General features: G+C 38.0%; 1 protein-coding gene across 1 annotated transcript in view; it reads left to right on the top strand.

Annotated features, from left to right (window-relative positions):
* Positions 1 to 26,596, top strand: part of NECAB1 (N-terminal EF-hand calcium binding protein 1) — a 145,525-nt gene that overhangs the window by 68,351 nt on the left and 50,578 nt on the right. Inside the window, exons 4-5 of the mRNA XM_081816231.1 lie at positions 4,372 to 4,397; positions 17,639 to 17,736. Of these exons, the coding sequence (XP_081672357.1) occupies positions 4,372 to 4,397; positions 17,639 to 17,736 (124 nt within the window). The remainder of the gene's footprint in view (positions 1 to 4,371; positions 4,398 to 17,638; positions 17,737 to 26,596) is intronic.

The following is a 26,596-nucleotide window of genomic DNA, read 5'->3' on the forward strand; positions in this document are numbered from 1 at the left end:
TGGCCTCTTGTTTTCCCAGCCTGTCTTTTGTGGGAGGGGCCTGCCATGCTGTTACTCAGGCAACCCTGTTTGGGCGGAGTTGCCCTGTCCCCCTGTGCGGGGATGGGCTCAGCGGGAATCAGTCTTTGGGGCTTTTGTTCTCTGGCAGCTTTCCCTGCGGCTTTCCTCGTCTCTTCCACGAGTCAGAGCAGAAGAGACTGTTTCCAACCCTCTGCCTCAGAGCAGAGAGACCTCAGTCTGTTCCTCAGTGAGCTCTCCAGGCCACACCGTCTCCGTTTCTGTCCGTGTGCTATAAACTTCAGTGTCCTGGGTTGTGCACCCCTCCGCAGCGCTCCCAGTCCTGCCTCCAGGTCGGGGCACGTCTCTGCCCTTTGTGCTTCTAAAACCGCCAGCCGCTCCCAGTTCACTTGCATATGACCCCACCGCAGTTCACTTGCGCACGACCCCGCCGCTCCCGGTTTCCGCCCCAGGGGCTGCCCTAAAGTCCTTTCCCACCGCTACCGGTCTGCTAGTCTGTGACCCGTCCCCAGTGTGCGAGGCTGTCACTCACTGTCCGTGTAGGATCCCCACGTCCAGGCACCCTCCCACTGCCGTTTATCCTCGGATATCTGACCGCAGAATCACGGCTCTCCACTTCGTACCTCAAAACCAACCGCCTGCGATATTCTGTTTGTAGAGATCCAGATCTTCTTACATCTCAGGCTGGTTTCATGGGTGCTCAGAGTGGTCTGGTAGATATCCAGCTCAATTTGGGGGACCAGTTGAAATAGGGTCCCCTACTCCTCCGCCATCTTCCCCCCCTTTTTACATAACTTCTAAACATAAGCTTTTTTCAAGCTATTGACAACTCTTTAGATACATTTTAATGATTTTATAATGATATGATGTTTGCTTAGTTATTCAGCTAATGAGCCCTTAGTTTGTTTCCATTTCTCTCCTTCACAATTGTCAGTCAGGCTGCAGTCAATGTCTCTGTTCTTTATCCCTCCTTGGCGTCTAGCTGAGAATGCCTTCTGATAGTAACACCCCTCTGGTTCTATTTCAGTAAGAATGTTTACTATGTGACTAGCATTTATTCTTTCCATTTAGCTTTCTTTTTTTAAAAAAATGGCATAGCTAAAAGATTGTAGGTTTTCTTACTATAAACATGAACAATATCACACACTCTCAGATATACTGTAGGCTTATCTATGGCTTACTATTTCTTTACAATCCTTTGTTACTACAGGATGGAGCTATCTCATAAGAAATCAGTTCTATAGAATTCACCCATGTAAGTCTACTATAAAAAGAACCATGCTTTACTACGCACAACAAACAACATAGCACAGAAACAGCTAAATAAAGGAATGTTTGAGGGGATCATTATAGTACTTTATGAACATAGCCTTTTATTAAGGAATATGTAGAACTAATGTCATGCAAATTACTCTAAGCTGTTTTTTTTTTAAGATTTTTTTACTTATTCATTTGAGACACAGAGATAGAGAAAGAGAGCATGAGCAGGGGGAAAGGCAGAGGGAGAGGGAGAAGCAGGCTCCCCGCTGAGCCAGGAACCAGATGTGGGGCTCAATCCCAGGACCCTGGGATCATGACCTGAGCCGAAGGCAGACACTCAACCATCTGAGCCACCCAGGCACCCCAACTCTGAGCTATGTTTTATGATATATTCCATGTAATTCAATTTTCGTAATGGATTGGACTGTTCATTCCTTTGAAATTAAAAATGTCATTATGAACCTGTGAACCATTCTGAGGAAAATACAAAAACAAAGTGACCTTTAATGTCCTTTTCCAAGTCTGAAGTTCTATGAAAACACTAAGGTTAGGAAATGACATGTAAGTTTTAATGACCAAAATGTTTGAAATGATACTAAAAATGTCTAAATGATCTAATTCTGAATCCAATAAGATTCCAAGCTTTGATGGTTTTACCTCAAAATCCTTCACATCTGTCTATTCTTTTTGCCCCTCTCCCCATCATTGCCTATTCATCCTATACCTCTGATCAAGCTCCCATATTAGGTAATGCATTTTGGCTTGAAATCTTGATATTTGAAGACTTACAAATCAAATCCTATGTATGCACCACTGTATTAATACTTATACACTGTAAAATTACACAAAAAGAAATGAAAACAATGTAAGGTTAAATATAAATACAGATATTTGAGAACTGCTAGATTTTATAATGGCATTGAATCAATATTAATTTTCTCACTCGTACGTAAGAGAATGTACTTATCTGTAGAAACTACACACTGAAGCATTTAGGGGTAAAGGGATATCATTATCTGCAATGTACAATCAAATGATTTGAAGAAACAAACAGAAAAAGAATGTGATAAGTGAAATAAAATGTTGACAACTGGGGAGATGGTTAGGTGAAGGGCACTTTTTTTTGTAGTTTGAAATTATTTCAAAATAAAATTTAAAATTGTGTGTGTGTGTGTGTGATGTCCAAGTATTTCTTCTTGCCCCCTTTGGATGGCCTTGCACACCCCTTGGGTTTTATACTCCAGTCTGGGATCAACTGGCCCAGACTATAGTAATAATGTCCAAACTGTTCTCTTGGCCTCTTTTCTACCCTCTTTTTGCCTAACCTCAACTCAGCGGTTAGTGACCTTCCTAAAGTATAAATCTGATGATGTCACTCCCCTTCCTTAAAATCCTCCATGATTCTAAGTTGACAAGAGAACATAGAAACTTTTTAGATGATCACATGAGTCTTTTCATTGTTAGTCCCATTTCTTCATTAATAATCTATGTTCCAGCCAAAAGAACTCCTCGCATTTGTAACTTTTATTGCAAATAGTGTTTCTTCTAACTGGAATGTTCTTCCTTTGTCTGCCTTTTCTACTCCTATTTAACCCTTGAGACTTAGCCTCAAAATTTCATCCTCTATAGTCCCTGATAACCTTGCCATTAACCACTTATCCCATAGCAATTATTTTATCACATTTTAATTATCTGCTGTAGAAGTCTACCTCTAAAACCAGCTGCTAGAGACTAGTGATCAGACTTACTCATCTCAGTATCTGTTGCAACCTGATCCATCTGTGGTGGTTAGAACAGTCCCTAGTACATAGCAATGAATGCCTGTGGGAAAAATGAATGAATGAATAGAAACCCACACCGAAACTACTGCAGAAGGTTTTATGTGTTCTGTCTGGTGGCAAATACTTTACAAAAAGACCTGCTTAAGTGAGGAGATGTCCTTTATCCAAGATCAAATATTCAGTGTTTGAGGATAAAATACTGAAGTTAAGATTATATTACAACTAGTGATGGAACTGGTAAAAAGACCCAGTGTTTGGAATGCTCCCACGAGTACCCCTCCAGCCCAGCAGCCCTGACTGCCACATAGAGGAGGACTGGATTATGACAGTTATTTACATTGGGTTTTCACCTGTGGCAGCTGAATAAAATCAAAGATTTTCAGTTAGTTGATGTTTGCAGTTGACTTTTAATAAGTCTTTATAATCTTTAAGAGGTTTACTTTTATTCCAATTTCATTAAACTTTCTAAAATTAGGAGTGAGTGTTGAATTTTATTAAATTCCCATCTAGTGTTAAATAGCAGTTTTCTCCTCTAAGTTATAATGTAATCTTAAATTGATTTATTGCTTGATTTTTGGACCATTCTTGCATTCCTAAACCATGCCTGCCATGGTCAAGACATTATTCTGATAGGAATGTATTATATCTGCTAATATTTCATCTGCTATTCTATATTTATCTTCATAAGAATAAGAGGTAACTATTGTTTACATGTAAGTATTAAGCCATGTAACTCTTTGTTATGTGTCAGAAATCATTCCAAAAAGGCATGGAGTCAAACTTACCTCATAGGTTGAGTTTAGATATGGAAGTTCTAGCAGTTCTACCAAATCAGAAATCCTGATAGCTAACATTTATTGAGTGCTTATTTTGTGTCAGTTACTCTTTTAACTGTTTTGTATGTATTAACCCATTTACTTCCTATTGCATTCATATGAAACAGAACTTATTATCCCCATCTTGTGATTGAGGAACTGAGCCCTGGGATGCAAAGAAGTCCATTCAGGGTCACATGAGTGGTAAATGGTAGAGTCAGGATTTGAACTCAGGCATTCTGGCTCCAGAGTCTATGTTCTTCACGATTAGGCAGTATTCCCCAGCATGATACTGGGGGAAACACAAACCCCAGGAATTATTTGCTCAAAGATGGAATCTGATGTAATCATTGTTCACATGACTATTTAAGCAATGTAGAATATAAGAAATACCATAATTACATCTATTAATATAGTACTATAGATTGGGGGAATAACTAAGTATTTAAAGACTTAAATATTACCAAAGTAACAACAATTTTTTTTTTTCTTTTCAGCAATCTTGACACAGAAGAACTCTGTGGTAAGTTGTGGTATTTTGGGGGGAGGGGTGGGCAATCAAACTCACTACTTGCTTTAGGATGAAAAAGAACACCATCTTATTTAAATTTCTACATACCCTGAAATTAATGTCCTAGATTTGGAATATAGTAAAAGATAATTGAGATCTCAAAGGATTTGTCTTCATCTGTTTTACTCAAGTGTGTGTTTCAGTGGAGAAAGAGTTGGGGCTCATTAATTTCTTCATAGAGAAGAATTGTTTTGCACTTGGTACAATTAGTTTAACAATAGCAAATTCTCCCCTAGTTTGAATATATTTTTACATTGGTGTTTAATACAACTTCATTATTCTCTTCAAGTATATTGCCTTTACTACTGTTTTTGCAAAATTGACCCCCTTGACATATAAAAACAACTTTGTTCCATACCTCCCTGAACAGTTCTGGAATGTTAAATGTCACTTGCAAAACGAGTTTCAGTAGAGAGAGGAATTTCTACAGATTCCTGACTTATAGCCTCTTCATTTATTTTCTTCATCCTCATGGTTGGAAACAAAAGTCAAAGGCTAGGAATGTGGAAAAGGCCAACATTTCTGCGATTTATTTTTTGTTGTGAGAAAATGATGAAGCATTCTGAGACTATTCAGTGTGAAACAGCTATTTTTCTCTGAACGTTGGGAGGTTTTAAGTTATATGTTTTAAGGTAATTATATAACACCTTGTCCAAATTTGATTTTATTGTCTAGGTTTTTTAAAAATAATTTTACAGATGAGATTCTCTGAAACTCCTAACTGAAGTCACAAGCGCTTCCTGAACATCTTCTAAGTCTTACAAATTTAAAGTTTACCAAATCATCACAAAGTCCATTTTAGAGTATACAAGAGTGGTTATCTTCCATTTCATTAAATGGTAGAGTGACACCGAGTGAGGTTATGTCAGAAAAAAAATATCAGAACACATGGTTTCAAGAAAATAACGAACAACACAAATATGAAAATCACCATAAGCTTTCCAATTTTCCAATGGTCCTAAAACACTGTTTTCTGTTCCTGCAGTGTCTCTCTTCTTTTCAGTGAAAATAATCCAACTGAAAAGCAAGTTGTTTATGCAGAAGCAAGGTTTCTGGTACCAAAGCAGGTCATGATTTTGTTAATTATGAAACACTAATAAAGAAAAACCGGGAAAATCCTGACCTGCTTCTACACATAATCCAACCATGACCCATCCACACACGGGTACTAAACTGTGCCAAGTGGGCCAAAGGGCCTGTGGGGGCTATGGCCACCAGGCTTTCTAAAGAATAGCAATCACTATAAAGGTCAAGTTGTAGTCTATTCTCATCCATGTGTAGATGGTACCTGCCAGTGAAGTGGGGAGATAAAGAACTGAGAAGATTATCTCGATAATTTTGTGAGGTTGGGAGACCCATTTGCCTCAAGTGTCTAGATAGGTCAGGCCAAAGTAATGCTTTCCTCAAATCATCCAGATAATTCTTTTTGTTTTCTACTCAACTTTGCCTGGGTAGGCATGGCTCATGAGAAAGCACACTGTTATAAGGGCTTTTAACATGACATTTAGTGGTTCTTCTTTATTTGCTATGTTGCTTATGTATTGTCACTAAGGCATATTACATTATCCTCTCTTAGTATGATTGTGTATCTTCACTTAATCCTCTACCAAAAAAAAAATGTTTAATTTGTTTCTATAATAATAGAACTAGATTAGGAAACTACTCTGCATTTACTGGAAAAAGCTTTGACTATGATTTTCCACATAGTTAGGGAACTAGTATATGGGGTGTTTTGTTTTGTTTTTGTTGTTTTTTTTAAGAGAGAGCATGCATGCAAGCTGGGGGCCGGGGGGAGGAGTGGGGCAGAGGGAGAGACACAGGGACAGAGAGAGAATCCCAAGCAGCCTCCACTCTGAGTCAGAGCCTGATGTGGGGCTTGATCTCAAGACCCTGAGATCATGACCTGAACTGAAATCAAGAGTCGGACGCTTAACTGACTGAACCACCCAGGCATCCCTAGTATATGGGATTTTAATGCAACCAAATTGCTCTGTATTTTTAAACCCAGTGATTGTACTCCCAATCATATATTATAACCCTCCCCCTCTCTGTTCAAGAATATGCATTTTAATTTCCAGAGTATAGTTTCATGTCTTGTTATTTTGTAAATATAAAGTAAATATTTAAGTTGGATTCTAATCAAAACCAAATGCTTTAGTGCAAGCAAATAAAATCTGTCGACTCACACCCCACACAAATTCCCCCTTGTGCATGGGAGGGATGGCACTTGATCAGTATGGAAAGCAGATTTCATGTGCTCTTTCATAGAAGCAGTTAAAAGGTCCAGGTATCTAAAACTTTCATTCTGTTGCTTTTACTTAGTTTGTTCTTTTACTAAATTAAGGACCTAGAAATCAAAAGCTATTAAAATAAAGTATTGATTTATTTTAGTTATGAAAATAATAGTTTTTAAAATTTAATAATACAGAATAACATAGGTATTTAAGATGGAATGTCAGTCTCCTTTTCCCCCCTCCCCTTTTTCCCTAATGTCTGCTGCTAACTGCTTAGAGCATCTCCTTCCAGATATTTTAATTCATAAATTGACATCATACATATGCTGGGATAATTTTTCCAACAGTGAGATCATACTGTATGATCAGGACAGCTGCACACTGTTTGTTTTATTAAAAAGGCTGCACATGTGCTGCATTTACCTTCATTTTTTTCAATCAAACCCCTTTTTGTGGATTTTCAGGTTGTTTCCAACTTTTCACTTGGACAAACAGCATTGAAGTAAATATCTTCATTTGTTTTATATTCATACTCTTGTAGGAGTTGTTCTACATGGTAGATGCCTATAGGTATAATTACTTGGTCAAAGATTCTTCGGTTTGCACGCCCACCAGCAGTGTTGAGGCATGCCACGTCATTCACTCTTCCCATAATTAGGGAGGCCTGCCCAAATAGAAGCTTTAGGCCATATCTTATCAGTCAGTATATAACTCACTTACAGCTAGGTATATGTGTTTGAACTCTAGCTTTGAGTCTTTGGTTTTCTCTTCATTCCATCTTCAGCTGTGATCTAAAATCTATCAGGAGTAAAATTATTACGTTCCTGACCCAACCCAGGGCTGAAGGATAGAGGTTGAACGAGTGACCTCAGTGTGACCCCTGGGCAGTGCTGAGAGGTACCTCTGCCAGCCAAGTCGAATGCTGGAAAATCAGAAGTCACTATTCCTCTTCCAGACTGTTAGAACTGTGGCTCCCTGGCACATTTATAAAATCACCAAAAAAAAAGGGGCACCTGGCTGACTCATAATCTCAGCTCAGAACTTGATTTCAGGATTGTGAGCTCTAGCACTGTGTTGGGCTCCATGCTGGCTGTGGAGCCTACTTAAAAAAAAAAGGAAAAAAATCACCAAAAAAGAGATATAAAACATTTTGCATGACACTGATATGCGTTCTCTCAAAATAACCCACATTCTTAGATTCCCAACTGACACCTCTATTCAGAGCATGGGTGTTCTCCCCACCTCTCCGTTCTCTGTCCAATCTCAGTATTTTCCTCCCAATCTAGTATACTGTTTGGGAAGCTATGGGGAGGTACGTACTGTAGGATTTTCATCTAAACTCATGAGAATGCTTTGTGAGATCAGGTCCCAGTGGGGCCTTGGTGGAGGGTATGGGGCTCTGGTTCTGACTTGAAATTCTTAGGCCAAACCTGAAAACACAACCACCTGGAGGATTAAGAGGCAGTCTAGGAAAACAAAACAAAACTTGGTGATGTGACACCACCAGTTAAGTATAGTAGGGAAGGGAGAAACTAACCTTTGGTTAGCATATTAGCAAAGATGTTGCATTGAATTTCCACGAGGAGATAATTTGCTTTCTGATAGGCAACTTGTCAAATAAGTCTGTTTATAAATCATGCTCTATTCTCTTATAAAACAACGTTCAGACTCTTACCGTTCAAAGATTCTTCACTTAAACTGATGAGGATTCGTTGTCACACATTTCCATATGTGCTATACAATTCTGCTTTGCCTCTTGCCCATGGAACTCACATGCAGTTTTCAATAAAAGTAGATTTCTCCGGGAAATTATTCTAGTTCTCCAAGGACAAGAGTTTTTATTTTTTTCCCCACACAGAACAATGCAGCTCTTTTTATTTTGTCTTTTGATACTATAGCAAATCATATTATAGACTTTAAGAAAAAGTACCCTACGCGCAAAAGATGTAAAAAGAGTTCCACATATAATGGATTCTTTGGGGACTGTCCTGAGACCATGCAAATATTCAGCACTTTATCTGTGTTCTGTAGATATTGAGTTGAATGGATAGATGTCACCCTGAGGGGGTGTCCCCATCTTCACTCCTGCTTGGCTTCACTCTGACCCTTTGTGGCACATGTGAAATGAAGCTCTGAGCCCAGGCCTGCTCTGTGAAGCTGTCTCTGATTCCCTGCAGAAGGACTTCAGCATTCTTTGATCTGAAATTTTTTTTTGGGGGGGGGGGGATGATTAATCCAAAAATATCTTTATTTCACAGTAGGGTACTGCAGTGTGTGATTTGAGATCTAATCCACATAACATTTATTTCAGGTATATAACAATGATTTGATATTTGTTTATATTATGGAATGATCACTACAGTAAGTCTAGTTAACATCCATCATTACACAGTTTGTCTTGTAACGAGAACTTAAAAAACAAATGATGCCCAAAGTTAGTAGAATGAAGGTATTAACAAAGATCAGAGCAGAAATAAATGAAATAGAGACCAAAAAGACAATAAATCAATGAAATTTTTCTATAGTGACTGTGCCAATTTACATTCCCACCAACAGTGTACAAAGATTCCCTTTTCTCCACATTTTCTTTTTTTTTTAAAGAGTTTTTGTTTGTTTATTTGACAGAGAGAGACACAGCGAGAGACGGAACACAAGCAGGGGGAGGGGGAGAGGGAGAAGCAGGCTTCCCGCTGAGCAGGGAGCCCGATGTGGGGCTTGATCCCAGGACGCCGGGATCATGACCTGAGCCAAAGGCAGATGCTTAACGACTGAGTCACCCAGGCGTGCCTCTCCACATTTTCACCAGCACTTACCTACTGGCCTTCTGATAATCCACATTCTAACAGTTGCTATCTCATTGTGCTTTCGATTTGCAGTTCTCTGATGATTAGCTATGTTGAACACCTTCTCATGTACTGATTTTCCATGTGTATGTCTTCTTTGGGAAAATGTCTATTCTAGTCTTCTGCCCATTTTGGTTTTTTGTTGGTTTTTGCTATTGTGCTGTATAAGTTCTTTATATATTTTGGATATTAACCACTTAAACAGATGTAGGATTTGCAAATATCTTCTCCTATTCAGTAGGTTGCATTTTTATTTTGTTTTTGTTTCCTTTGCTTTGCAGAAGCTTTTTAGTTTGATGTAGTCCCATGTGTTTGTTTATAATTTGTTGCCTTTGCTTTTGATGTCAGATCCAAAAAAATCATTGCAAAGACTGATGTCAAGGAACTACCATCTATGTTTTCTTCTAGGAGTTATATGGTTTCAGGTCCTAAATCTAAATCTTTAATCCAATTTAAGTTGATTTTTGTGTATGGTGAAAGATAGGGTCTCAGTTTTTTTTCTTTTGCATATAGCTGTCCAGGTTTCCTAGTACCATTTATTAAAAAGACTGTGTTTTCCTCATTGTGTATCTTGGCTCCTTTGTCATAAATTAATTGGCCATATATGCATGGGTTTATTTCTGGGCTGTTTTGTTCCATTGACCTATGTGTCTTTTTATGCCAGTAACATACTGTTTTGATTACCATAGCTTGTAATATAACTTTAAACTGAGAAGCATGATACTCTTCAGCTTTGTTCTTTCTCAAAATTGCTTTTGCTATTTGGGATCTTTTGTGATTCTATACACATTTTAGGATTGTTTTTTCTATTTCTGAAAAATGCCATTGGAATTTTGATAGGGTTTGAATTGCCTCTGTAAATTGCTTTGGATAATATGGACATTTTAACAATATTCTTCCAATCCCTGAGCATAGGGATTTTTCATTTGTCTTCAATTTCTTTCATCAATATATTACAGTTTTTATAGGTTGTGTGCAGATTTTTTTTACTTCCTTGGTTAAATTTATTCTTAGATATTCTTTAAATGCTATTAAAACTGGGATTTTCTTTTATTTTCTAGTAGTTCATTATTAGTGTACAGAAATGCATCTGATTTTTATATATTGATTTTGTATCCTGTAACTTTACTGAATTTGTTTATTCTAACAGTTTTTTGGTTGAGTCTTTAGGGTTTTCTATATATAATATCCTGTCAAATAGTGAAAGTTATGCTTCCTTTCTGATTTGAATGACTTTTCTTTTTCATACCTACTTGCTTTGGCTAGGACTTCCAATATTATGTTGAATAAAAGTGGTCTTGTCTTCTTCCTGATCTTAGAGGAAAAGTTTTAACTCTTCAGCGTTGATATGATGTTAACTGTGGGCTTGTCATATTTGTCCTTTATTATGTTAAGATATGTTCCCTCTATACACACTTTGAGAGTTTTTATTATGAATGGGCATGGAATTTTGTCAAATGCTTAATTGATTTTTATGGGTGTTGAACCATCCTTGCATCTCTGGAAAAAGTCTTCTTGATGGTGTATGATCCTTTTAATGTATTGTTGATTTCAGTTAGCTAATATTTTGTTGGGGATTTTTGCATCTGTGTTCATCAGGGATACTGACTTGTAGTTTTCTTGTAGTGTCCTTGTCTGGTTTTAGTAGGAGGATGTTACAGCCTTATAAAGTGAGTTTTGAAATATTCCTTCTTTTACTTTTTTTTTTTTTTTTTTAAGAATTTGAGAAGGATTGGTATTGTTCTTTAAATGTTTGGTAGAATTCACCAGTGAAGCCATTTGGTCCTGGACTTCTGTTTGGGAAGTTTTTGATTACTGAATCAATTTTCTTACTAGTAATTGGTCTATTCAGATTTTCTATTATGTCATGAGTCAGTCTTTGTAGGTTGTGTATTTCTTTTCTAGGAATTTATCCATTTCTCTTAGGTTGTCCAGCTTGTTGGTATATAGTTGTTCATAGTAGTCTCTTATGTTCCTTTGCATTTCTGTTTTGTCAATTGTAATGTCTCTTTCATTTCTGATATTTAGTCCTCTTTTTTTTTTCTTGGTGAATTAGCTAAATGTTTGTCAATTTTGTTTATCTTTCAAAAAACCAGCTTTTACTTTCATTGATTTATTGTCTTTTTGGTCTCTCATTTATTTCTGCTCTGATCTTTGTTAATACCTTCATTCTACTAACTTTGGGCATCATTTGTTTATTTTTTTTCTAGTTTCTTGAAGTAGAGAGGGTTGGTTATTTGAGATCTTTCTTGTTTCTTGATGTAGGTAGGCATTTAGCTGTATGAACTTGCCTTTAGGACTGCTTTGCTACATCCCATAAGTTTTGGTATGTCGTATTTTCACTTTCATTTGTCTCAATGTTTTGGGCATTCTCTTTTGATTTCTTCTTTGATTCATGGTTGTTCAGAAGCAGGTAGTTTAATCTCCACATATTTGTGAATTTTTGTTTTCATCTTGTAATTGATTTCTAGTTTTATACCATTGTGGTCAGATAAGATGCTTGGTATAATTTCAGTCTTCTTAAATTTATTAAGACTTGTTTTGTGACCTAACATATGATCTATCCTGAGGAATGTTCCTTGTGTACTTGAGAAGAATTTGTATTTTGTTGCTTTTGGATAGAATGTGTGTATATGTGTGTATGTATGTACATATGTATGTGTGTATACATAGTCCATTTGGTCTAATGTATCATTTAAGACCATTGTTTCTTTATTGATTTTTCTGTCTGAATGATCTATTGATGTAAGTGGCATATTAAAGTCCCTTACTATTATTGTATTTCTATTTCTCTCTTTAGGACTGTTAATATATGCCTTATATATTTAAGTGCTCCTATGTTATGTGCATATATATTTACAAATGTAATATTCTTTTGGTGGATTGACCCTTTATCATTATATAATATCTTTCTCTATCTTTTTTTAAGATTTTATTTATTTATTTGACAGAGAGAGACACAGCGAGAGGGGGAACACAAGCAGGGGGAGTGGGAGAGGGAGAAGCAGGCTCCCCGCAGAGCAGGGAGCCCGACGCGGGACTCGATCCCAGGACCCTGGGATCATGACCTGAGCCGAAGGCAGTCACTTAACCAACTGAGCCACCCAGGCACCCTATCTTTTTTTATAATCTTTGTCTTAAAGCTTATTTTATCTGATATAAGTATAGCTACTCTAGCTTTCTTTTGGTTTCTACTCAGTCTGTGTCCTTATATTTTAAATGAGTCTCTTGTTGGCAGCATACAGATGGATTTTTTAAATCCATCCATCCACTCTGTCTTTTGATTGGAGAATTTAGTCCATTTACATTTAAAGTAAGCATTGATACATATGTGCTTTTTTATGTATTGCTGATTGTTTCCTGACTGTTTTGTAGTTCCTCTGTTCCTTTCTTTTTCTCTTTCTTCCTTTGTGATTTGATGTTTTTCTGTAGTGGTAAATTTCAGTTTTTTCTCTTTGTGCGTGTATGGGTGAGGGTGTGTGTGTATCTACTGTAGGTTTTTGCTTTGTGGTTACCATGAGGCTTACATAAAACAATTTATAACAGTCTGTTTTAACTTGATAACAACTTAAGTTTGAACACATTCTAAAGCTCTATAATTTTATTCCCTCACCCCCATGAAACCGTCTTTGTTATAGATGTCACAATTTACATATTTTATCTTGTGTATCTGGTAACAAATTACTATAGTTATCATTATTTGAATACTTTTGTCTTTCAACCTTCATACTAGCTTTATAAGTGATTAACCCTCCACCTTTCTAACATGAGATTATTCTGAATTTTACTATACATTTACCTTTACTGGTGAGATTTACATTTTCATGTGTGTTCCTATTAATAATTAGTACCTTTCATTTCAGCTTAAAGAAGTTCCTTTAACATTTTTTGTAAGACCAGTGTAGTGGTGCTGAACTCCTTTTGCTTTTGCTGCTCTAGAATACTATTTCTCTCTCCAATTCTGAAGGACATATTGCTGGCTAGAGTATGCTTGGTTGGCAGTGTTTTTCTTTTAGCCCTTTGAATATATCATGCCACTCTCTTCTGGCCTCCAAATTTCTTCTGAAAATCTGCTGATAGTCTTATTGGGGGTTCCTTTGTACCTAACAAGTTGGTTTTTCCCTTCTTTTAAAAATCTCTCCTTGCCTTTAACTTTTGACAGTTTAATTATAATGTGTCTTGGTGAGGTTAACTGTGGTTTCACCTTAATGGGAACTTTATGGGTTTCCTGGATCTGTATGTTTGTTTCCTTTCCCCAGGTTGGAGAAGATTTCAGCCATTATTTTTCTAAACAAGGTTTCTGCCCCTTTCTCTCTTTCTTCTCTTTCTGGGACCCGTATAATGTGAATGTTGGTCCTCTTGATGATGTCCTATAAGTTTCTTAAGCTATCCTGACTCTTTTTTCATTCCCTTTTCTTTTTGCTGCTCTGATTGGATAATTTCCTCTGTCCTTTCTTCAAGTTTACTGATCCTTTCTTCTGGTTCATCTAGTCTGCTTTTGAAGACCTTTGTTGTACTTTTCACTTCAGTTATTGCATTCTTTGATTCAAAGTTTTCTATTTGGTACTTTGTATTTTGTATCTTTGTGAAATTCTAACTTTATTCATTTATTCTTCCAATTGGCAGTCATTTTTATAACCATTATTTTGAACTCTTTATTAGGTAAATCACTAATCTCTATTATGTCTTTTTTCTAAAGTATATTACCTTATTCTTTCATTTGGAACATATTCCTCTGTTTCTTCATTTTTCTTGACTCTCTGAGTTGGTTTCTATGCATTAGATAAAATAACCACTTCTTCCAGTCTTGAAGGAGTGTTCTCATATAGGAGATGTACCTTATCTTTCAACCCTGCCCTAGCTCTTGGTTGTCTTCAAATCTTGTTCAAGTAGCCCACTTTATTCTAATGGCTCCCAGTAATTGTGGATGTGATAAGACTGGTCAGTGTCTCAAAGGGGAGGATCTCAGTCAACACTGACAGTTAGGCTATAGCACAAGACCCTCAGGTAATAGCTTTCAACCTCTTTCAGGAGAAGATTAGATGATGGTTATTTCTGTCTGCTCCCTCTGCACTGATCCCTGGGTATTAGCCACTTAAGAACTGTTTCTTTCTTTGCTACGATCCTGTTGAACTCAGGAACACAAGCCCTGCTGGCCATCAGAGCCAGGCTATCAAGGGATGTGCCCTCTCGGCAACAACCCCAAAAGCCTTGGTGCCAAATGTATCCATAGCTCCTTTCTTTAAAGATACCAATTACCTGGGGTAGGGTTAAGAGGGAGCACATAGATGGTGATGCCAGCCTCCCCAGTCTCTGGAGAGGATTGTTGTTGGCCCCTAGATGTGTGTTTAATTACAAGCCTACCTCTTATGCCATAGCTATGAAGATAAGCTACTGGGCCTTTTTTCTCAGAAAGGCTATGGGTATGTTTCAGTCTGCCATCTCTGTGCTGTGCCATGGGGGTGGGAGCCTACCTAGTAAGAACTCTTTCTCCTTGGTCCTATGAGGTCCACAAATGTAAGCCCCCCGGCCACTAGAGCAAGGCAATACAGGGATGTCCCCTGCTTTGCCCTGTACTTTGGTTGCATTTTGTACCTGAGTTATTGAACCATTGTCTGGAACAATGACCATGTGTATAGCAGTTGTTTGTTGGAATGTTTATTTCCCCTACCTGGTTGTAGGCTCCTTAAGTATTCTCTCTTTGTATTCCAGGCTCCTAGTATAACCCATCTGGCTCACAGAAGGCACTAAATAAATGTGTGTTAAGTCCTGGATTGACTAAATGAACCTTCACCATCATGAAGTGGAGGGTGGGGATTCTGTCCTTTTATCTATGTTAAATGTCTCTGGCTCCTTCATCTAATTTCCCTCTTTGAGTTCATTGGAGCCCTACTTGCCCTGGTACATGCCCCTTGGTAAGTTATAAAACAATTTGAGTGGCACTGAGCTGTGCCACCTCAAAATAACCCTTATACTTAAGCTCCTATCCATGGCTTGGGTGTTGTAGTTCTCTCTATTCTGAGACTTATTTTCTTTGTGTTCTAGTATATTGCTTGGGGAGTAATTTTTTTTTTTTTCTCCTAACTGCTCTGATAATTGAGGTGAATGGGTAGATGAGTAAATGAAGGAAGGAAGGCTAGATAGGTGTCAGCTCAAAAACCTCATTGTCTTCTCATGTTCTTTATCAGCATGTACCTTCACAAACTTGATTTCACAGTGGAAAGGCAATTTATAGTCTCTCCAGGGGAACTTCGTTGATTCAGATCTCTTGTTTATGAAAATATTTTAAAAGGTGGTGTTCCTTCATGTTTTGTTTTTTTTAAAACCCTTATTTTTAAGCACCAAATTCTATTTTTCACTTAATATATTCTGCCTTCTTGCACTTGAAATCCCCATTACGGCCTTTTTTGAGTCTTTGTATGTATTAAAAATATGCTAACAATTTTTCTGTTTTCAATTTTTCTTTATACGTTTTGCTTGTTTCAACTTAGTGTGGATTCTATTCTGCTAATTATTTTTGTCAAAGTTAATATTCTGTAACCACATTAACTGCTTGCTAGTTCATGAACAAATTTGTTCACAGGGATTTCATTTATTGCAAATAACGGTGACAAGGTCAGATATGTTGGTCAACACTCACAGAAAATCAACATCAGAGCCAAGAATTAAAATGTTACTGTCAAGTAGGTATTTAAGGAATATCTGCTTCCTTATTTATTTTCCAACTAATCCCTTCCTGAAAGAAGCCCTATGTGAGATGATTTGCACCACACATTTTTTTTAAGGAATGCATAATCAGGAATGCATTTGCTTTTTGTCAAAAATATGCCATGCGTGGGACATCTGGGTGGCTCAGTCGGTTAAGCATCTGCCTTCGGCTCAGATCATGATCCCAGGGTCCTGGGATCGAGTCCTGTATCAGGCTCCCTGCTGAGCAGGCTCCCTGCTTCTCCCTCTGCCTGCTCTGCCTGCCGCTCTCCCTTCTTGTGCTCTCTCTCTCTCTCTCTGACAAATAAATAAATAAAATCTTTTAAAAAATGCCATGCATTTTTAATCCATGTGTACACAAATTATAATTTGGCAATGATAATCTTGAATTGTTTTATTGCTCACCTGTGTTAATTTTTTCTTTTCAGATGATTTCTGCATATCTACTAATCATTCGATGATACTTCCCATTTGTTATTAGTATTAATGTCAACAAATAATTCCATCTTGAGTATTAAAGTTTCCATAAAACATACTGAAATTTATCCCAGTGATCTCAAATAGCTTTTTGTTGAGTTTTCTTCTCATTCAATTTGATTCCATAAATACTTATGGCACATTAAAGAGAGGCAATAATAAACTACAGCTCATCCAAAGATGAGTTCACAGGAATGGTGAGGGCTAATGATTTTCTAGTGACTTAAAGTTCTAGGTCTTTTCAGTATATGAATTCCTGTGAATTTTGGTTAGGCCAGATCTGTCATTTCAGAAATACAAAGATTTCTGTAAGTAAATATGAGGTTTTGCATTTCTCTCTCCTGCACGTCAGCTTGTTTGGGAACAGTCTATATTCCGTACTCCTAATTGTAACATCCAATGTATTATTTCTACCAACTGAAAAATGTGATAAACATCCCTTTTGCTTGCCCATATTGTTGAAAAAAATTAAATCATAATAGGAATAATTACATGGGAGGTGCTAAGGGGGACAGCCTTGTGTTTTGTAGCATTATTAATTCTTAACCATGAGGAGAGCTTACCTTGCTTAAATGTCTCCCAGGAGAAACAATAAAATGTAGTTTAATTTTTTGCTGAAACTACTGCCTTAATGAGTGCTATAATAATATGCAGTTGAGAACAATTTTTTATTTAACAGTCTTGTCCATAGATCCAGATTCATTTTTTCCTATTTTTGTAGGAAAGAGCATTTCTTCAAGGATAATGGTAATCAGTTTTTTTTTTAATGAAATGAGTAATATTGATACCCTAGTCTCTCTTGAAAACCTTCCAGTTTTCACTTACAGCATTTTATTTGTTTTACACATTCATGGAGTATATCATCGGTTTATTTTGTTGTTATTTTATGATAAAATGCAAACATGATTTTTTTCAATATTTTTACTTTCAGAATATTTTTCCCAGCACTTGGGCGAATATGAGAATGTGCTAGCAGCACTTGAAGACCTAAATCTTTCCATCCTGAAGGCAATGGGCAAAACAAAAAAAGTAAGGAACTGTTGGTGTTTATTTTCTATAAATCTCTTCTTTGAAAAAAATTTTCTTGAAAATCCTATTTCCTAATGTATCATAAAAGTATACACTGGTTTTTATCACTAATAACTTACTTTCTCAATATTAAATGAGCTATTGTAGTCATTCACAATACAGTTACAGAATACTAGGTGTCAGAATCTGCTTTTTGCCGAGGATACAAAGATACAAAATCTGTTCAGGCAGCTCTTACTGTGGTCGCAAGACAAGTGTGTAAACAAACAATTGCAATATAGTACAACAGAGGGAAGCACAAGATGGGGCACCTGATTCATGCTGGAGGAGGTGACACCTGAGCAATTACAAATGAAATTATAGCTAGGGAAAGGTGAAACAGACACATGGAACAGCATGTACAAAGGCCCTGTGTTGGAAGGGGCAGGGAGTAGGCACAGGGCATTAAAGTAAATAAAGATGGTCAATAAGGTTAAAGTCTAGAACACTGAAGAATGGTATGATGTGAGATGTAACGTGGTAGAGAGGGGCTGTACCTTTCGTGATTTTGTTGGTGAACCTAAGGATTTAGACCTGTATCCTAGATGCAAACAAATCAGCCACATTTTCAGCAAAGATACGGAAATTCATGCAGCCTTTTGAAAAGACCATATTAGCTTGAGATTAGGGTGGGTGGGGAATATGGGGAATAAGATCAGGAAGATGAGTGAGGAGGCTAGTTCACTAACCCAGGTCAGAGATGTTGGTAGTTTAAAGGTATTGGCAGATGATATGGAAGAAAGGAAATTAACTGTACATATGTTGAGACCCTATCAGTAAAACTTGGAGAAGGCATGAATATGCGGGATGGGAGGACATGTCCAGGATGAATCCTGGTTTTTAGCTTGTATGCCTGGGTAATGGCACTAACTAGACAGAGAATGCTGCAAGAAGACCAGGTTTGAGGAGGTAAGATTTTAAGTTTTCTCTTAGACATGTTGAATCTAAACTGCTTCGGGGACATCTGAGGAAATTCAAGTAAATGATTAGATACATGGATCTGAATCTGAGAGGTGAAGTCTAGATTGGACATATGTTTGTGAATTGTTAATACTTAGGCAGAGAACTTGAATGACATCATCTGGAGAGAGAATATATAGTAGAAAAAGGAGAGGACCTAACACTGAGCTTTAAGGAACTTCAAATTTTGTTGGTGGGTGGAAGAGAATGAGCCAGCATGAGTCTGAGAAGGAGTGGGCAGAAAGAGGAGAGGGAATCTGGGAGATTGTAGTGTCCAGGAGTTGGGGGAGAGTATTCCATGAAACACAGAGTGGTCGATAGCATTGACTGCTATGGAGGGGTCAAGAGAGTTGAGACTTGTCTGTCAATCAAAAAAGACGTAAGCATGTGAGGTACGTAACAAGAAATAAAAATTTTTAAAGCTTATATGGAATTTCTGGATGAGGACAGCAGATGTATGTGTACGTCACTAAACTCTGCTTACTCCTGAAGCCCCCAAAGAAAACTAAAATAAGATGTTTTTAATGGGGAAGTGACAGAAGTTGGGAACTGAAAAGCCAGCGAACAAGTGGTCGCTGGCAGCAGACCAGACACGTTTGACGGCTTGACTTGTAGTGGGAAAGCAGAATGCCCCAGCTTCGTTCTTAGAAAGGCTCAGGAACTTGGCACTATTGCCACTGGAAAAGGATGGGAATGGTCGGGCTAAACCAGGGGGACCTGTTGGAAATCTGTGATTGCCTGCTTTTCTCCACCCAGCTGAGCAGTTGCCTCTTGATCCACCCAGCTAGAAAACCTAGACTTGTTCCCTGAAAGGGTTAAAGGAGGGGTTCTCTGCCCCACAGCTGAGGGATTAAGTAAAAGTTTACAAACTAAATGAAAAGACCTCCAGCTTTCTTCCCCAAATTTAACTCCCAGAATGTTGGCCCCTCAGAGGGTTGGCATCCTGCAGGCAGACAGAAAGAGGTTGTCTCTGAGAGATCTTACCAATGCAATTGGGAGTCTCTCTCCTTGTAGGTGGAGCTCAGCCTGCTCTCCCTCTTCTTCCCTTGAATCCTAAAAGCTTGTCCACAGCCCATCCTTAAAGATGCACAGTCAGCCAAGTGTCATCAAACTTCTTACAGGAAAGGCGGAGACCAAGACAAACCAGAATGGGGGAGGGAGGAAGGAATGCACAAAGTAACACAGGGGCCTCCGCAGGAAGATGAAAACCCCCAGTCAGTCTCCTCAGCCTCCTCAGAGGGACAAGGGAAGATGCTGTTTCCATGAAAAATACAGTAACAAACAGAACATTCAAGAGCTCTTTGAAATTAAAACAAGAGAGCAGAAATAAAGACTTAACAGACATCTGGAAAATAAAGTTTAGAAAGTCTCCAAAAAAGTAAAGCAACAAAAAAAGCATAAGCAAATTGGAGCATCAGCCTAAGCTGTCCTATATCCAAATAACAAATTCCAGAAAGAGAGAACAGAAGAATAGAGTCTGAAATACATTTTCTCTTGATCTGTTAAGGTGTATTTGGAAAGTGCATAAGATTTTACTCCTTGGGACCTTCCCTCCAGAAATGGTAATTCTTTCAAACCTCTGCTTGGTGTGGCTGGCTTCGCTCCTTATTTTTTAGGTCTCACCTTTAATACCACGTCCTCAAAGAGATCTTCTCTGACCACCTTATCTAAAAGAGGTTGTCTCTGAGTATCTCCTGTTCCTTGCTGGCAATGATCAGAACGAGTAACTATGCATTTTGTTTTCCTTGTCTGTAAAGAGGGAGAAGGCTGGTATCTTTTTGGAATACCCAGAGCCTCACATAGAGCCTGACAAAATGTACTCAAAAATTTATTGATTGGTTACATAAATTGACGTAAGTAGATATTCGTACAGCTCTAAAACTAAGTAATTTACTCCTGAAAGAAAAATTGCTCCTAAGTCCATCTAAGAGGTGTTCAGATATCCTTTAATCGGAAGGAAAAGCAAGTATATAATCCTTATTTTCTCACAAATTATACTAAAATCATGTTCTTTGAATTAATACAGTGGGGCTTTGTGGGATTTAAATCAAGATCAATCTATTATTTTGGTCTTCGTTACAAAACCTATTTTTTTTTAAGATTTTATTTATTTGTTAGCACAAGAGGGGGGCAGGGTCAGCGGCAGAAGCAGGCTCCCTACTCAGAGGAGAGCCTGATGTGAGGTTCAATGCGGGGACTCTGGGATCATGACCTGAGCCAAAGGCAGACGCTTAACCAACTGAGCCACCCAGGCGCCCCCACAAAACCTATTTCTTAACAACGACCCTTAAAGATGCATTTGATCTATATAATCATATTGCTTAATCAAGACAAAAAGATTTTTTTTAAGTGGTCAAAATAAAATTAGGAAAGCTTCTTTGTGTGATAGCTCAAAGGTGAATGAAATGCTAGAGTTTGACAGGTTTTTCCAGCCACTGTTGAACCGACCTCTCCATACTGTCTAGCACAATGAACCCTTCTGAGTGAGAAATCCAGCATTTCTTTTTGAGAATCTCTCTATATTTTTACCCAGATGAAAAGTCCTGTCTCAGTAGGGAGGGCTGACTGTTCTAGGCTTTTATGAAAAGTGAAATGCAAGCCATTCATGCAGTACATCTGTCTGCTGTGTCAGAGAATGGAGAAAATGGATTCCAGCTGCTTAACTTAAACCCCAGGAGGTGACTCAGGACGGATACAGTCTGTCATTCCCCTCCTCCTCCTGTTCCCTTAACCCAAGCCTTTCTCTAGGTCCTCAGGGGTAACCTGGATGATTATTCTACTTTGCTTATTTTTCAGAATAAACACCATAGGTCAAATTCTAAATGGTCATTTGAGAGCCTTGAAAGTAGCTAAAAGCAAAACTCCCTATCTGGCTTTGGGATGTCACACACACAAAAATACTGGGTTTGTCTGTTACGTTTTTCTTTCTACAGTGGGATAAGAAGCCAATGTACATCATTAGTATGTGATGTGCTTGTAATCTCAAAGCAAATGTAGAATTCTGATGCTGCAGTTAAAAGTCATCTTGTGTCATTTATATAAACAAAAATGGAATTCTGGGTTCCGGTAAACCTTTCTTAGTAAGGCTTAAAAAGGAAATGGTCAGGGACGCCTGGGTGGCTCAGTCGGTTAAGCGTCTGCCTTCGGCTCAGGTCATGATCCCAGGGTCCTGGGATCGAGTCCCGCATCGGGCTCCCTGCGCCGCGGGGAGCCTGCTTCTCCCTCTGCCTCTGTCTCTCTCTCTGTCTCTCATGAATAAATAAATTTAAAAAAAATCTTAAAAAAAAAAAAAAGGAAATGGTCATAAGCTAAAGTGAAGAATGGTATTCTTAAAATAATTACGTAGGTTGTAAGTAATTACTTCACCTTGATGAGTGAATCTGGAAAAATGTCCAAAATTAAAATGTATACCTATTTTATAGTTTTCACCTGGAAGTTATTTTTCAAACAGGTACATTCTACATCTTCAACTATTTTAAGAAAAAAATAGACTTGAGTCCTAGTATCATTGGGTCTCTGTTTTTCCCTTGCTTCTTAAATCTGCCTTTGGGTTCTGTAGACACCTTCATTTTAAACTTCCCATCTCTTCTTCATCCCTGTTTCCTTATATTTAGCATCTGGGCCCCCTGGGCTCCATATTCCTTTCACTTGTTAAAACCCACTATTTTTTTCATTATGAGAAAAGCCTCTGTGTGTGTGTGTGTGTGTGTGTGTGTGTGTGTGTGTGTGTATTCTTCTATGAAGAAGAAATAGCAATAGGTCTCAGAATTCCTGTTTGGGGAAAACATCATTAATTGCTACAATTTTATGCAGGATTTATCATTAAAATAAAAACTTAAAAATTTCCTTTTTTTCAGGCAAAATATAGGAACTGATATTGTACCATGTGTGGAATAGTGAAAACACCTTCACAGGCTCATAGAAGGCAGGCCCTTAATTCTTTACAGTTTCATTATAATCCTTTTAAGTATTTTTTAAAATGAAAAATATTCTTGGACTTCATAGTAACCATAGGAAAACAAGATTATTTGACATCCCATTTGAAATGATCTGTCTTTTGTATGAGTGTGTTTAGGGAAGAGAAGGTAGACACTGGGGCCATGGAAAATAGGAGAAAAGTGCCTGGAGGTTGCAAATTTGGCCCAGAAAGAGAGAAGCCCTGTGTCAGGCTCATGTTTTAGAATCTTCCTTCCCACGTTGACCAGACTTGTGCCCAGTGCTGGCAAAGAGGAACCCCAGGCCCTTGGAAAGTCTACTCTGTTGTCATGGGACTTTCTCCTCCTGAAGGAATCTGCACTATCTGCTGACTCAGAGGAAGGACTCCTGGGCCAAGGAACTTGCCACCACTGTCTGAACAGGGAAAGGGCAGAACTGAGGTCAGAGAGCTGACCCAGTTTATGTGAGTATGACTCGAGGGATAATTTAAAGGTGAGAAGAGGCCACTTTGAGGTTACTGGTAGGGTTCAGACAATGGTGCAGGTGATTGTTTGAGTCAGGACCATCAACTGGTGGCTAGGAGGAGAAGGGACCCCAGCTCACAGTGAAGTCTGGTCAGTCTGAGGACTTGGATTGGCACCCTCCCAGAAACCACATCAGTAGTTCTTCCTAACCATTGCTGGAACCCTGCCAAACTCCTGGCAGCTGACCTGACTTCCCTGAGCCAGGTTACCAGACAACAGTTTAGGGCTTGAGTGGCTATGAGCAAAAAAGGAATGAGGAATAACAATTGATGCCAACTGAAGTTTATATAGTACCTTCGAGTTTTCAGTGTGCTTTAATATATGTAATTTCATTATCCTTCATAACACCCCAGTGAAGAATGTCAGGCAAATAAAAATATACTCATTTCAAAAATGGGGAAACTGAGTCATTAAGTAGTTAGTTGATTTGATATCATAAAGCTAGTGAGATTTAAACCCAGTTCTCATTGGAAAATTTTTTATTTAAGGTTTATGTGGTCCCATATAGAACATATTGCAAATATGCAATTCTAAGTTGTATCATGGCACAAAAAAATGGTCTTTGAAATGATTGAGCTCTTCAGAGTTTAGTTGTGTATCAGCAAAGTCTGGAGACTTCTAGCTTCCATGGTTAAATTATTTTCAACTTTGTTTTAGGCAAATTAACAAATAGGCTTCCAGAGCTTTGTGTAATATGTAAAGAACATATGAAAGAAATTACAGAAGCAGATAACTAAGTGCTAAAATAATAAACAAACATTAAAATTAAATATGAATGGTGGATAAGCAAAGTTCTAGGCAAGGAAGTTCATACATTTTAAAATACAGTCTGTTGTCATCAGAGGAACAGATGGAACAGTTAACTAAAAAACGAAGTTACCTGCCACATCAAACAAGAGAGATTTAACTTTTTACCTGGAGAGTAAAATATATCCAAAAGAAAGGCTAATCTACTGGAGATCAATAGGCAGAAATATTGGTGACCTTATGAGCTCTGGGTAGATTTATAAAGGATCTGAAAGTATCCAAATAGGAGCCCACCTGATTTTTTTTTTTCCCCAAATAGCTAACTATTCGGACACTATTTCTTCATTTTTTTATCCCACTCACTAAAATGCTGCATTTACCATTTGTTAAATACTTGGATTTGTGCCCAAGGTCACTGTCCTGTTCCACTTTATAAAACCATACTGTCTAGTATTATTAATATGTTGTCTTAATTTTTGAATACTTAGGCATGTTTGAAAACGTGAAAATGCAAATCTACCCTTAGTGTTCTTTTCCAAAGAGTTGTTTTTCCCATGTTGCCATTTGTACATAAGTTTTATAGTTGCTTTCCAATTTTAAGGAAAAATTCCATGGCAATTTTTATGGATTTACATTAAATTTGTAACTTTAAGAGAACTGTCATCTTGGTAATATGCCTTCCCATGCAGGTACATACATAATTTTCCATTTATCCAAGCTTCCTTTGGGGTCTCATTAAGTTTTTTATGATACTTCATGTGGTTTCAAAACACATCTTGTTAAATCAATTCACAGATATTTTATATTTCTGTTGGTTTTATGAATGGCCTGCCTCTCCAAATCCCTAACTTAATATTGGTGGTATATTGGAAAATGATTTTTTTTGGTATATAAATTTGGTAACTAGGCTAGCTACCATCTTAAGTTGCTACTCTGTGACATGTCATTTCTCTTCCTTTGCTGGTATTACGGGTTCTAACATTGAAATCCATGGCCACTTACTGGAAGAACCAAGCCATCCCTCTGTCTCCCCTTAAATCCAGCTCTCTACTTAGTCTTTAGCTTTGTGACTCATCTTCTCCCATTTTTCTGATCTGAACTTTGAAACTGTACCTTATGCCTCTTGTTATGTAGGGTTTCAGATGCAAAAACAAGATGGACATGGTGTTAGACCTGTGTTTCCTGTGTGGCTCCAGGATGAGAGAGCTCGTGGCCATGTGGTTTTGTCTGCCCCCTGTGGAATGATTTATTTCGTGGTCTGACAGTTGTGTACTGGCACATGGCTTGGAGCTCTCATGGCCCTACAAGGTTGTAGTGTGGTCTGGGATCACTGGTGTGGTTCAAAAGAGACACACTCCTAGGGTTTCTTTGGACTTGGGCAAAATGCAGTTTGAATTTTTATTATGGATCATATTTACTTTGAAGACTACAGACTGCCTGGAAGTAGCCCAACTTCTGGCGGTCTGGGAAGGGATTGTTTTCTCTAATTATACGTGTAGGTGATGGGATATTGGCTGTGTGTTACTCTGTGAGATTGAACCTCTTAGCTTTTCTTTTTGAACCAGAATTGTAATAATACTATAGCTGACATTTATTGAGTAATTACCACTTGCCAAAGACTATACTAAATGCTTTTGTATCTTATTTAATCCTAATATTTTATTAGGTAAGTTCTGCTTTGTTCCTTTTAAGTATATAAAACTGAGGCCAAAACAGTTTAGGTAACTCACTCAAGGTCAAAAATCTCAAACTGATGCCCTGCGAATTTCTTGCTAGACCTTCTAGGCTTGAAGCTATCACAGTTTCTGGCCAATTTCTCGAAAAGGTAAAAAAAAAAATCACGTTTGGTTGGAAAAAATATATATATTTTTGGACTTGTTAGTCGCAATAGTTATCTACTGCTGTGTAACAAATTTCCCCCTAAATTAGCAATTATTTCATGCAGTTGATGAAGTCAGGAATTTAAGAGTTGCTTAACTGGGTGATTCTGACTCAGATGATCATGAGGTTGTAGTCAAATTGCGAGTTGGGACTGCAAACATCTGAAGGTACTTGAGGAATACATCTTAGCAGCGCTGGCACATTCAGTCAGTTAACTTCAGTTCCTCCTCATGTGGAACTCTCCTCTGGGCTGCTCCTATGACAGCAGCTCGCTTTCTCCAGAGCAGGTCTTCAGAGAGAGAGAGACAAAGAGATATAGGCAAAGAGACAGACTAAAATGAGAGTGAGACTAGGGTTATCATATGATCTTGGCAGTAACATCCTATCCCTTCTATCACATTCTGTTCATTAGAAGAAGGCCCAGCCCACACCCAAGGGGAGGAAAATTAAACTCCATTTCTCCAAGGGAAGAATCAAAGAATACGTGTTCCTATCTTTAAAACCACAAATACTAGTCAACTTTTAACTGTGTGTGTGCACACATTGAGATGGAATGGTGGAAGGAAATCTTTTTTTTTTTTCCTCAATATCTGCCTCCATTAAAAGAAACCAATTTGATTTTTTTAAAAGATTTTATTTATTTGAGAGTGAGAGAGAGAGAGAATGAGAGAGAGAACACGAGAGGGGGTAGGGTCAGAGGGAGAAGCAGACTCCCTGCTGAACAGGGAGCCCAATGTGGGACTCGATCCCGGGACTCCAGGATCATGACCTGA

The sequence above is a fragment of the Leptonychotes weddellii genome, chromosome 4 (genome assembly GCF_054177405.1).
Source record: "Leptonychotes weddellii isolate Sample4059 chromosome 4, ASM5417740v2, whole genome shotgun sequence".
Taxonomy (NCBI): domain Eukaryota; kingdom Metazoa; phylum Chordata; class Mammalia; order Carnivora; family Phocidae; genus Leptonychotes; species Leptonychotes weddellii.